Genomic DNA, 14,615 nt, shown 5'->3' on the forward strand with positions numbered 1-14,615 from the left:
GAAAGATGGAACCGAACCCGACCCAAACAACACAACCCACGGTTTTCGATTATTTCGGGTACCCGTTGCAGCCCTACTCCATATGAGTGAAATATTCTCGAGAGGGACGTTAAACAATATTCAATCAATCATTCAATCATAAGAAATTGATCACAAATATATCTTGGGACAGGAACCTTTGGATGAAGGTCATTTTGGAAAGGTCAAGGTCACTCAGAACATAATCTTATATAAGGAAAAAGTTCTGAACTTTAACAGTCTTTGAACAGGTATTGATCATATATCACACAAATAAGTAACAGGCCATTGGCTTTCAGCCAAAGTTAATCTATCAATTAAGTTGAATTGGTCTTAAGGACACTCAGATCATATACCTTACATTAGGAAAAAGTTCTTTATTTCAACAATTTTTGAACAGATATTGATTATGTATCACACAAAGAAGTAAAAGGCAAAAGGCTTTCAGACAAAGGTCACTCAAGGTCATTTTGTAAAGGTCAACACCACTCAACATATACCTTATATATGAAAAAAAATTTAAACAATATTGAATTTCAACTGGTATTGATCAATGTGAGAGTCATTTGTCATATGAAATAGTTCATTGGTTAGATGGAATTTGGGGAGCATCCATTAGTTTTACTGATATTCTTGTTGTAATACTATAAATTATGAGGAATGCAGTATTTTTAGGCCACCAGAGTAAATTCAGGTGATCTATAAGACTATTGCAATGAGGCACAAGTTATTGTGTGCATGTTGCCATGAGTTAACAATTGAACTTTTTTAACATCTTGATAACTATCATTCCAATTCTTTTCAAATTTGGTATGAAGCATTTTTGAAATGGGGGGGGGGGGGGAGATAAATTGTAACAAGATTCCTGCACCCCTGAGGCCTTAGGGGCGGGCAAAAATTGACAAAATTTCAAAAATCTTCTCTGCAACTGCACGTCTAAGAAAAACTAAATGTATAGTGATATAGAGCAGAAAGGCCTCTACCCAAATTGTAAATTTCATGATCCCTAGGATAGGTTGGGACCACATGCATGTGGTCAAATATTTCCTTGGCATAGGCGTAGCTTGGGTTCGAATATTACCGAGGCAGGGGGTCTGGGGGGCACAGCCCCCCAGAAGCTATCAACATTTTAACAACGTAAAAGGTGTTTTTTTTTACCGAGGCAGCTGCCTCGGTTGCCTCAATGGAACTGCTTGGTATATAGATTGAAAAAAATCTCATAAAAATCACAACCGCTGAACAGCAGTGCCAGGTGACTGAGGTGAGTAGTGTGGTCCGTTGGTCTCTTGTTTGAAAGTGATGGACCTAGAAATTAGAAAATAATGCCACAAGGTGAGACATATTTACATTTCCAATGTTTTTACCTTCGATTTCTTTACCAATTGAAATGATAACCATTTCCTCATAAATGTAAACAATGTGCATAATTATGAATCTTGATAGATATAATTACGGCTATTTTAAAAGATTGGAATATTCTGACAGAAATGAAAAGTAAAATGTAAAAAATAAATTTTGTTTTTAAAAATACATGAAGGCTTCATGCCGGCATATTTTTCATGAAGCGCTAACTTGTTGCTTTATGAAGTAGCGTCATACTATAGTAGGTCATGCCCTCATGTATTTTCAAAAATGATTATATTTTAGCACATTTGGCATGGTTGTGCCACAATGTAAATCATTATCCACTATCAAACACAAAACAAGGGCTAAATCATGATTACACCAAATAAGAACACATTCAGCATAAACAAAATACAATTATACCTGTCTTGAAATACCCGGTATAATTGATATTTTGGCTGGGGTCAAAAATGGAAAGAGGGCTTGGCATGCTATGCCCTCTATGATGGCTCTATCACATTTTTTTTTACTCTTGCTCCAATATAGCTGCAGAATTGTAGCTCTCTGAAAGATCAGATCTGTCCCAATATCTTGTTCAGAGAGCTACACACTTCTACAGCTGTATCTCCAGTGTAACTTGTATTTTAAGAGAGTGACCTTAAATTTTATATTATCATGCAACTGCCCTTCAACAGCGTAAAGTGATTTGATTGATGCCCCATTATAACTTATTCTACTGTGACGGGATGTTTTTCTCACATAACGTGAACAATTTTGGCAATCAGTTTTCAATAAGCCTCATCTCTCAAGTTTTCTACTTAAGATATTTTAAGACAGTATCAAACCATGTCTTGTATATTTGCTGTAATTCATTTTTCCTTATGATACACAACCCTTATTATTAGCATATGCATGTAAATAATGTTAAATTACTTCTACAACTTAGCTCAAATGATTGTACAGTAATTTAATGAGTTATATCTCTCTTTTTTCAAAATGATAAATATCAAATATCTTATTAGATTTTATTTCATGGCATATATTTTTAAAGAGTATGAATATTTCTCAGAACTTGCATGCTGAATTCTTTTTTATTTTGGTGTCCCTCTGTATAATACCAGGTTCTCCATGATCTGGTTTTCCAGTCAATGAAATTATTCATCAGGCACAGTTCTATAAAGCTGTCATTTTGTCACAAAAAATTTAATCCAATGAAAATTGTCCTAGTATCTTACATGTATGTATTTCAGTAATTAGACACCAGTAATTAATGATTGTCCTCAAAACAGGTGCATGAATATGTGATTTTGATGATTGAATAATTATGGTCTTGCCAATCTAATTAAAATTAGATGTTGGATCCGCTCACATACTCGCTACACAAACATCGTTTGAGCAGATCCAACATCTAATAAATTTTGATTTGTAGCGAGTATGTGAGGGGATCTAATTTTAATTTGATTGATGGTCTTGCAAGACAATAATTTTTCCTTATACATGTATATTTCTTTATACTAAAAGTGGTTATCTAACATAATTCTATTAGGATTCTCTTCTTTTTGGACAAATTAAATGTTTTTGTTAGTCATTGGTATATATTCCCTTGCCATTGAGAGATTTTGAAAAAAAAAATCGGTAGCCATCACTTTCACAGCTAATGCCCCTTTGATGTTTTAGCTTTGTATTACTTTGATAATCTGTTGTTTTTCCCCCCTTTATTATAGATAAAGTTGTATTATGGCCAAGCTACAGATTAGAGAAAGTAACCAATACTCGAAACAGAGCCTATGTGTTCGAGCTGACAACACAAGACAAATATCTGTGCTTATCAGCAGACGAGCAGAGACCCATGGACATATTTGTCTTCCTTCTCCAGAGTCAAATGCAACTGAAGAAAGAAATCAAAGGTGGTAACATTTCATATTTCTCACTCTATGTTTATGAAAGCAGTCAATGAAGTTTCTAGAAATTTTAAAGCTTTCCTCTGATCTTTGAATGGGAAAGAGTCTAGACAGTGATATACAAAACACCAAGCCTAGACAGTGATATACAAAACACCAAGCCTAGACAGTGATATACAAAACACCAAGCCTAGACAGTGATATACAAAACACCAAGCCTAGACAGTGATATACAAAACACCAAGCCTAGACAGTGATATACATGTATTACAAAACGCCAAGCCTACTTTTGTTCTTTTTCCATCTGAAAGAGGCATGTTTCTCAAAACATTACATGTATAAGTATAATTTTTAGTCAGACTATTCAAGTTCTTTATTATCCTTGAGCCAAACAGCTCATCAGAAACAAAATAACATAAATATGGTATATACAGACATCACACAGGAGAGTATACATAAATAGAACAAAAGCTAAATTAAGCATCTCTTTTTAAACATGCTAAATAATTTTTAGTGAGAATCTAATTTTGGCATTATTAGCTTGAGGTCACGAACAATTCATTCCATCATGGGAAATGAGTTATCTTTCTTGGGTCTTGTAACAGAGGATCACTCTATAAATTAGCTTAGATGACCGATATTTTACATACTTGTAATCAATAAAACACTGAAGTTTATTTAAATACAAATGTAATCATGCACAAACCAGTACTGCTTCAGTTTTATAGTATTCATGATGATTTTATCCTACAACTGAAACTGTTACAGTAAATACAGGTTCTGTACAAAAATGCAGGCACTCAGACGGAAAGTGTAGTTTATATTTACCTGCAGGCACTCAGACGGAAAGTGTAGTTTATATTTACCTGCAGGCACTCAGACGGAAAGTGTAGTTTATATTTACCTGACAATTTCTTCCTTTCCAATCAATTGTACATAAAAAAATCAATGTCTGAATGATTAACTTCATTCTAACTTTACATCTTGCTAAAATTACCACTTATAATGTATTGGAATCTGTTATTCTCATCCCAGAAGTTCAGAAAGATGCACATTTTGTTTTGATTTCAGTAACTTTGTGCATTCAAATGTACACCATTGCACCATTTTTAGGGTTATTTTTTGACTTTTTCAGATGATATGATCATTGTTCAGCCAGAAAACTCAGAATCTCAGAGAAGAATTGGTGCAAAAGGAACCAATTGTATTCTACATATAGCACCATGGGGAATAACTCTAGCTTTACAAGTACATAGCATTTCTCATACTAGTATCATTGATTTACCAGGCATTTTATCAAACACTTAATAGTTATACCTATTACTATTTTTTTTATCTCACTTTTTACAATCTATTTGCATTTCATGGTGTACTATGATCTTTCCATGTTCCTGGAAATCTGTTTTCCTGCTTTGTCTTTAAATGAACCGTGAATAATTGTACTAACACTTGTAGAGTACCAGATCTGTACTGGCTTGTCTTTAAATGAACTGTGAATAATTGTACTAACACTTGTAGAGTACCAGATCTGTACTGGCTCAGTGGCCACTGAAGAGTGTGCGGTATTTTGAGGCCAGTGGTCAGGGCAAGTTTATGTTGGAGGCGGGGAGAGTGGCTCCAATGGGGGATGGCATGTACGTCTTCCAGACTCAGAAAGGCAAAGATAACTATATATATGACCTCTTGGATCAACACATAGTGAATGCTCTTAGCAAGACACAGGTAGGTACACTTATTCACAGTGTTGAATAAAGTCAATATAATCAGTTGATACAACATTTTATACACTAAACATATATCATTCTTTATTTGGCATTCTACCAGTTATTGTAGAGATCAAAGAAATGCCACGCCCATTATTCTCCAATATACTCAGATTAATCCATAGATTATCAGAACAGTGATATATATTAAACTTCAACAAGAAAAATAAATACATGGGTTTAAAATGTAATAATTAATGATACCATATTGGTTTCATGTCTTTGACCAGTTGTGTATTGCCTTAAAACAGTTATTTAATATATGTAAACTTATTTTATGACTCTTCTGCAATCGTACCCACTGTTTTACTTATGCAACATTAAAATTGATGACACATAACCTAAAAATTATTCAATGTATTTTACAAACAAAGCTATAAAAGACTGAAGAATATTTGACATTCAACAAAAAAGCAATTGTGAGCATTCCGAGATTAATACATGTGTAAATCAACATGACAGTGCACAAACAAGTTGACCTTCTTCCATATGTGTGTAGTTTTATTGAACTATATATTCAGTGCAGATCAAATGATACAATAATATTATAATCCATCAAACTGAATACTGAAATATCTCTAGCAAAATACATGTGCCAGTATTCCATTTCGGAAGCTACCATATGACATCAAAAGTGACCTAATTCATAACTGTATAGGGAATAGATCAGCTGTATATTTCTGAGCCGTAGTAGAATAGAAATAAAGTTCTTGTTTTCATTGATGTTGTATGTGGGATAACCTCAGTCTCAAAATGTTGTTTGGCTTGTGCCTCAACTTTTATATTTCAAATCAATGTTTCTCGACTTCAAAGGTTATCTTGCAACTTCCATGATAACATATACTTTTTTTTTAAATAGATGAGTCAAACTTAATAATTTTTGCAATTTAAAAAAAAAAATTCTTATGTGAAAATACCATATATTTTTCTAAAGTAATGTTTAAACTATATATATTTATGTACAGTAAAACTCGAATATAGCAAACACTGATATAGCGAAATTACGGCTATAGCGAAGTGAAAACGATTTCCCCGGCAAATTCTTTATATATTCTATATAAAAATCTGTGTCTATAACAAACACGGATATAGCAAATTTACGGATATAACGAAGTAAATTCCTATTCCCCTTGAATTAAAAATGAACGTAAAAATCACCTTTTATAACGATTTTTTAAATTTTAAACTCGTGATTTTTAACAATCACTTTTCATTACCATAAAGGATCCACACTTATTACGAAATTTCTGTTTGTATTTTTTCAAAAAAGGTTGTTAACACAAAACAATACTTACACATACATTTAACAAATATATTGTCGGTATTGTTTACTATTCTCGTTAATTAAATTTGAAATTGGATTGCATTTATTTTATCATGCACTCCTTTATTTGTGTAAAGCAACAAGTGAATGACAACTGCAATAGACTGTTTGTACATGTATGTATCACACATAATTTTGTTGACATTTTTCTCCCGACATGTTCTTGCGTGACTTAATAATCCATCAAGATAAATTATCATATATAAATCAATGTGTATATTTCTTGTATAAAAATATTTCTTCTCGAAAATTTATAGGCTTAATTTCTCCTAGAGACATTACAAACGCAAGTATATCGATTAACGCTTTCTTATACAACTGATATACATGTAGAACAAATCAGTTTTATAACGAATTCGTTATATTTGAATTATGAATTTGCTATAAACGTATAGCGAATTACTCTTATAGCGAATTTTTATAGAGTGTTCGCAGAAATTCGCTATATCCGAGTTTTACTGTATATTGATGTTCATACATAGGAGCAGTGTTCAGTTTGAATTTGTTTTCTGCACATTAATCACCATTAAATTGTGTTCAATAGCCTGGACGCAGAGGGACAACAGAGGAGATGGAGGATTACATTGTGGAGTCAGAGAAGTTATCTGCACTTACCACGATTTCCACATTACCCATGAGTCAACCTGAGCTTCCCATGATCCTCCAGGAGAACTGGAACTTCACAGTCACAAATGCTGGTCAGTACTTCAACTAGCACAGTTAGTAGGGTTGTACATTTCAGTTACTTTTACACATATGTATATCCATGATATCATTGATTTTATTTGATTCATGTTTCTACAATATAACTGCAAGAAACATTTTAAAAACTGAAATGTGTGGAATTTTTTGTGTCATCTTTTTTGGAAATATAGATTCTGTAAACAAAATTTGTTGAGGAATGTTTTCAAGACCTAAAATGGATTTCTTTGAAGGAATTCCCAAACCTAAACCAGTTGTTCATGTCAGACAAAACAGCCAAATGTCAGACACAGGGTAAAGCACTTTATGATTGTTTTCTTTTTCTCTTATTTCACTTTTGGACACTGACAAAGTACAGTGTTTCTCATTTCTGATTAACAAGGATAACTTTTTTTAATTTTTAAAATTTTACATCATTTCGACATTTTCTGATGAATAAACAGTGCAGACATTTATATTGCAAGTAACAGTCAAGAACTCTTGTATTTGTTAGTATATTCAATGTAATGATGCCAGCTTCACAATTTTTACACCCCCCGCAACAAGTTGTAGGGGGGGGGGGGGTATACTGGAATCGGGTTGTCCGTCTGTCTGTCTGTCCGTCTGTCCGTCTGTGGACGCAATGGTTTCCGGGCTCTAAAGCATTATCCTTTCCACCTACCGTCACCATATCATATACATGGACTACCCATGGGATGAAGATGTTCCCTATCCATTTTGGGGTCAAAAGGTCAAGCGCACTGGATATCGAAGTAGCAATATGGTTTCTGGGCTCTAAAGCGTTATCCTTTCCACCTACAGTCACCATATCATACATATGGACTACCCATGGGATGAAGATGTTCCCTATCGATTTTGGGGTCAAAAGGTCACGCGCACTGGACATCGAAGTACAATATGGTTCGGTTTGTCATGCCATTTCTTTTTTACACTCAGAAAAGAGGTAGTTTATACCTATTACCAACACCCTTTGGGAGATTGGGGTAAGCGGGGGGTATTCTTAGTGAGCATTGCTCACAGTACCTCTTGTTTTTTCAGTAGACCGCCTCCACTTCCAAGCAGATTTCCATCACAGTCCCCATCCACGAACACAAACCAGCAAAGATCACCTGCTCAAGTAGTCAATCATAGTTTTCAGAATGGTGTATCAGACTCTTTGGTGGATCGACCACCTATGCCACCACCATCATCAGCCCATTCATCGAAAAGATCTACTGACCGTGACTCCCAGACCAAACCCCTTACCATACCAGCTGGAGATGCAAGAGTCAGTCAAGCATACTTTCGGATGAATTCCAGCTCCAGTGGTGGTGTACCTAACAGCATTTCGTCTCAGTTTTCTCCTGTTGGGAATTGGACCCCACCTCCAACATTTCAGGAGGCTACAGCTTATAGTCCTATGGACAGAACTGCAACATTGCCTTCACAAGGTGGGTATCTTACCCCAAGACATAGTGCAGAAGTGGAACCAACGAGGAACTCAGGCTATCCAGAACAATATATTCTACCAACACACGAACAAGATACAGTGCAATTTAGTAGTCTTCCACGATCAAAAAACATGAGAAATTCAAATGACAGACAAAGAACAAGTAAATACAGGCTAAGATCTTCAAGTTGTGAACAGTTAGATTCTTACAATTTGAACTCAGCTGTGTCTGAATCACCAAGGAGAAGAAGTGTGGATCAGGGTGGAGATAGACCATATGACCTTGCCAAACCTCAGGCACCTTTTCAAAATCTTCACAATTTTAGAGGTAGCATGGAAATGATAAATGATGATAGGAGAGGATCCATGGACCACTATTACAATATAAATGGACTAAAAGGAACTGTTGATGCCAGTCCTAATCCTTCTGTGGGTGAAGTAAGAAAGAGATTTAATGATGGGGCAAGGGAGGATACTCTTACTAGATCTATATCAAATCCTAACTTCATGCAGATCAGCACTAAAGACAAATTCACTGATGCAAAAGCATACCCCAACAAGCTAGACAGTAAACGTAAGAGTAAATCATTGTTGAACTTGTTCAGAAAATCTCGAGATGTGAAGGATAGGAGAAGTGTTGGGAGCAGTAGTAATCCCAGCAGTCCTGTTGGAACACTAACGAGACAGACCAGCATCCCACTCATAAGCATAGGGGGAAAAGAAGTCTACTTCACAGAGAGGTCCCGCTCATTTAGAAAACCCAAGAACAAAGGCACAGATAGTACAGAGAATACCCCACCCAGCAGTAGACACAACAGTTACTCTAAAGTATCAGCTGTATCCAACAGGGATCTGCCTCCATCTGGAAGTAGACATAGCAGTGCATCTAAATCACCTGCTGTATCCAAGAAAGATCTTCCACCCTCTGGCAATCGATTTACAAAATCACCTGCAGCAAATCGTAGAGATCTTGTCAATGCAGTGTCACCCCCACTACGGAAGCGAGAAAGATCTTCCTCCTATGTAAATGTTGCACATACTCGCTCGGGCAGTGATATTTCTAGTAACACTGGTAGCAACAGCATAATCCACAATAGATCTGGCAGTGACATAGGCAGCAGCAGTGTAGGAAGCAGGCATAGCACAGAAATGAGGCGCCAGTCATCAAGCAGCAGCAGCAAAGCTGAAACTGTCTGCTGATTGGTTAAAAAAATTAAATGTTTTTAAACACATTTACAGTAAAAAAAAAAATTGTGTTTAATGTTGTCTAATTAGTATTAACATTGTCACATGAAATATAGCAAAATCAAAAGTTTATACCTTTCTTTTTATGTATAATTGTTTGTCTTTGTATACACATATATCTATCTCTTTCTTGCCCATTGCTGTATCTCAATATATACAAATTTTATTGTACATGTATGTGTAATTGTACATACATTTTTGATATTGTATTGGTTCCCCATAAAATGGGGTTTTGCTCACTAGCAACGGAATATGGAATGTGTACATATGTAGATCAATATATTAAAAAAACCAACAGGAGAACCGGTACAAGCTATTGAAACAAAAGTTCTTTTGAGCTGACATCCCTTCAAGTGAATTTTGGTTTGGTTTTTTTATTAATCTCCTCTTAGATTTTGTATACATTTGTGACTAAATATTTGGTATTTTAATGAGTAAAATATTGTTTTCTAATGTGGTAGATGTGTAATACAGGCTAAGGCATAATGTATTGTGTTCACAGAGGTTCAGTAGCAGCAAGTCCCTGTTATGTATGAATATTAAAACATCATGTTTATCCATTGTTATATATAGTGTAATATAATGGGTGTTTAACACCCTGTCATTGTTGACTGATTTAAGAAGACTAGTGGTTCCATTGTGTCAAAGGAATAGCATAGTATGCAATTAATTGTTGTCATTTATTTTATAGGAATCCAATTTATGGTACAGACCAACACATAATGGTAACCTAATGTTGTTGGAATACAGGGTTGAGGGGGCTGACTGTCAGTTATCTGGCTCTAATGATTGGTGGATTTCAATATTCATCCAAAACCTGAAGGGTGAATATAGACACAACCCGGGTTAAATTTCTGTACACCCCTGATTAGACCTAGATAACTTTATTTCCAAATAACAAATTTCTTTCCTCTATGTAACAGATTTCCACTGTAGTAAGATGTGCATGTGTATGAGAAAGTAAGCTTTAAGGTGTAATCAAAATATTACCATTGGGAATCACGATCACCAGCTCGGGGGACAGTTATGTACCTCCAGTTTGTTGACCACTCAGTAATCCAGGATGCATCATTCATTGAATGTAGGAGAAACATTAACTCTTTTACACTAATTATGATTATGTGTCAGCCTGAATACATTTTTCGTTTATTGTATATATATTTTTATAGGTTTACTTACATAATACCAGTACTTGTAATTTCCATTCAGGTACCAATGTGCAATGAGCATGATAGTCATAATTTACCCATTTCATTGTTTCTTAACAGCCAGTGTAATGATAATTAATGTTGAGAACACATTTTCATTTCAATTTTTTTTTATTTCAACTCTTAAATGGCAATTTATACAGAGTAATGATGAGAACGATTTCTTTTATTGATTGTTTTATCTTGTGTAGTGGTCTGCTAGTGGATAACAAATTGGTGGATGGATAAATCGATAAGTAATTATCATAATGAGCAGTAAATCTTAACAATAAAATTAAGCCCAGTGATTGTTTATGATATGTAGATGATATGTAGAATGTTATTGATGGATTGGTGTTATTTGATTGGTTTGCAGTCAGTTTTACTTTTACATGTGACATTTACATCATTTACTTCACATTAAAGGGGCATTGGCTGTGAAAGTGATGGCAACCTTTTTTTTCTTCTCAAACTCTCTCAATGGCATGGGAATATATATAAATGACTAATAAAACATTTATTTTGTACAAAAACAAGAAAAACCTGATAAAAGTACATTAGATAACAGCTTTTAGTGTAAAGAAATATAGAGGAAAGAATAATTGTCTTGCAAGCCAATAATTATTTAATTAAGTCTAGCAAGTCAATTCTATTATCTATTCACCAGAATTACATATTTATGTGCCTGCTTTGAGATTTAAAAGTGTTTTAAATAATGGTGTTATTACTGAAATATATAATATAGAGCATATTTTCCTTGAATTCAATTTTTGGTGACAAAATGACAGCTAATGCCCCTTTAGATAATGTATACTTTTGTACATGCATTTTAAACTAAGCAATATTTTTACCACTGGAAGGATTGTCTTTTATTTTGGTTGAGTACAATACATTTTTTAGGTTGTATCTGTGCCTGCATCATTATCATTTTTAACTTCTCAGAAACAGCATGGACAATTTCCATTGAAATTACTTTGGGTTAGGTGAACAAAAATTATAGGACTGAAACCTGAAGAAATGGTACCATCTTTAAAAGTCTACTCTCCTCCTGAGAACCTGCCTTAAAAACTGAGAACCTGCCATAAAAACTGGGTCCATAATATAAACTTGTGAAATGTGTGGTCCCAGGGTCAGGCTATATGGATAATACAATGTAAATACATTGCATTTTAAAAAATCTTTTCTACGGTACTCCAGAACATTTAAGAAACAAACTAGATGTATAGTTATATCGAGCATAGAGGCCTCTGTCAAATTTGTGAAATTCAAGGGTCATGTTCCAGGCGGGGGCTACAATATTTATATCTGTAAAAATCTTTTCTCCCTAACAAAAGACTGTGTGTGTAGTGATGATGAGCATGAAGGCTATTTCAGAGGAGATCTTATTGTCAAAATGACTCTGAATATCTAGCACTCAAACTGGGTGAATGGATAATGAGCATGGAGGTCTATATCAAAATGGTGAAATTCATAACCTCAAAGTTCCAGAGTGGGACTCTGTGGCTCATAAACTGAAAATGCATGATGATATCTTTTGAAATACTCTTTATTTCTAAACATCTGTCGCATACTTTGCACAAATTTGCTTATAACTGTATAACGTGTCATGACCCTGAAACAAGGTCAAGGACAATATATAAGAAATAAATTTTGAAATGTTTCCGCGATATTTCTTGAATGCACTGTCTAATGATATTTACAAATAAAATAATTATAGTTTAAACTGAAAAAAATGTCAGGACCACAGCTTAGTAAATTAGCGTTTCATGCTTGACGTAAAGTTTACTTATGACCAAAATCAGGAGAATTAATCATCCTTTTTTGCCATCGGTACATGCATTTCTCGGGAGTTTTAAAGATTCAACACCTCTAATTTATGTTCTGCTTTTTGTGATACTTGGTTGACAGTTAAAAATGCCCATGGACATTTTGTTGATGGCATACTTTGTTGAATTTGCCTGATGGAGTATTTTGGAGAAAATCTTATATGATTAATTTTGTTTAAAGTTGTTTATAAGTTTGTATTTTATAAGTTTGTTTTAATTCATCATATAGTTTATTATTTATGAAATGATGAACACGTCTACTCTTACTTAACTACTATGTGTATGAACAAATTTGATTTCATCTGTTCTTGTAAATGATTTTTTTTTAAAATTATTATTGCCAATTTTGGACAGGTCATTTATTTTTTTACGTAAATTAGGAGGAGCTTATGGTAGGGCACTTTGATGTTTGAGTGAATGTTTGTCTGCAGTACGAAAGGCACTGAGCATGATAATGTCATCTGAAATAATACTGTACTACACTGTGGCATTAGTACTCACTCAGGATTGGCTTAATTACACTCTGATAACATCATGAAGTAGTATTTCTATCATGTATGATAATTAATAGATATATGGGAAATCTCATAAACATTTTAATTACAGACGTTTTAAAATGGTAAGAACAAAACTATTAAAGTTTGGTTTTAACATGGTTGGAGACCAAACATGATTTTCTAAAACATTTTTTTTTTTTTACAGATGGTTGTTTAAAGAAATGGTATTCATTATTGTCATTAGATACTATTAAAGTTTGTTTTTAACGTGGTTGGAGACCAAACATGACTTTTTAACAGATGGTTGTTTAAAGAAATGATACTTATTATTGTCATTAAATGACGTTCTCTTGCTCTCCTCAGATAGCACATAGTGTGAAAAATAGCTTACCACTGTTCCTGTTTGTAATCCTGTAACATTAAAAAAAAATCAATTGTCAAACAAAACTTAGATGAAACTGCAGATTTTAGAATTATTAATAGTATACTATAGTTTCCTTACTTATGCTTTTAAATGTTTATGGTTGTTAATTTTACAAAATAGCAATTAAATACCAAATTTACATGCCTATCTTGTCTTGTTTTGTTGAAACTAATGTATGAAATGTAAACAAAAGGAGCCTACTCAGATTCAAAAAAGTACCATCCCCAGACAATCCTAATTATTTGAGTATTGGATACTTAAAAATTGATGAGTAATAGATGTTTGTGGGATTGTTTTTAGAGGTTTAATGCTAAAATATATAGCTATGGCAAGTTTCCCCCTTGAATCCAATCTTATTCTAGCATTCTGTATATTCACATTCAATGTGAAAAACTCCAAAATCTTCTCTGAAATAGATAAATTTCATGTAATTATGATTGACACTGCGATATTGTTAAACTCTCTAAACTCGGGTGACCTATTGCAATCGGTTGTCATCCGTCGTGCGTTAACAATTGAACATTTTTAACTTCTTCTTGATAACTACCAGTCCGATTCTTTTCATATTTCGTATGAAGTATCTTTTGGACAAGGGGAACATCAATTGTAAATTCTAGGTCTCCAGCACCCCTGGGGCCTTAGGGGTGGGGCAAAAACTGTCCAAAATTGACAAATTTTCAAAAATCTTCTTCTCAAGAACAGCACATGTGTAAGAAAACCTAAATGCATGGTGATGGAGAGCAGGAAGGCCTCTACCAAAATTGTAAATTTCATGATCCCCGGGGTAGGGGTTCTGACCCCAGGGTGGGGCCAAACTTGTTATATAGTGTTTATGTGTAAAACATATAAATAACATCTTTCGTGCTGTTGATCCTATATTGAAACTGAATAGATATTTAGAAAGAGCAGGTAATCATTTACCAAAATTGTAAATTTGATGATCTCAGGGTTAGGG

The 14,615-nt window shown here is 34.1% G+C and overlaps 1 protein-coding gene across 3 annotated transcripts in view; it reads left to right on the forward strand.

The window, feature by feature from the left end:
• LOC125680383 (uncharacterized) overlaps positions 1-13,801 on the forward strand; it is a 16,803-nt gene extending 3,002 nt beyond the window's left edge. Inside the window, exons 3-9 of one of the 3 annotated variants that reach the window (XR_007371936.2) lie at positions 3,087-3,269; positions 4,399-4,511; positions 4,782-4,985; positions 6,895-7,048; positions 7,286-7,346; positions 8,091-10,550; positions 13,442-13,801. Coding sequence is in view for 2 of the 3 variants with exons in the window: in XM_048919939.2 (XP_048775896.1) it covers positions 3,087-3,269; positions 4,399-4,511; positions 4,782-4,985; positions 6,895-7,048; positions 7,286-7,346; positions 8,091-9,681 (2,306 nt within the window). In the remaining variant the exon portion in view is untranslated. Of the gene's footprint in view, positions 1-3,086; positions 3,270-4,398; positions 4,512-4,781; positions 4,986-6,894; positions 7,049-7,285; positions 7,347-8,090 lie in introns of all 3 variants that reach the window. The other 2 variants (XM_048919939.2, XM_048919940.2) reach the window with 2 other exon arrangements.
• The last annotated feature ends 814 nt before the right edge of the window (positions 13,802-14,615 follow it).

Source organism: Ostrea edulis, chromosome 2 (genome assembly GCF_947568905.1).
Source record: "Ostrea edulis chromosome 2, xbOstEdul1.1, whole genome shotgun sequence".
Lineage (NCBI taxonomy): Eukaryota > Metazoa > Mollusca > Bivalvia > Ostreida > Ostreidae > Ostrea > Ostrea edulis.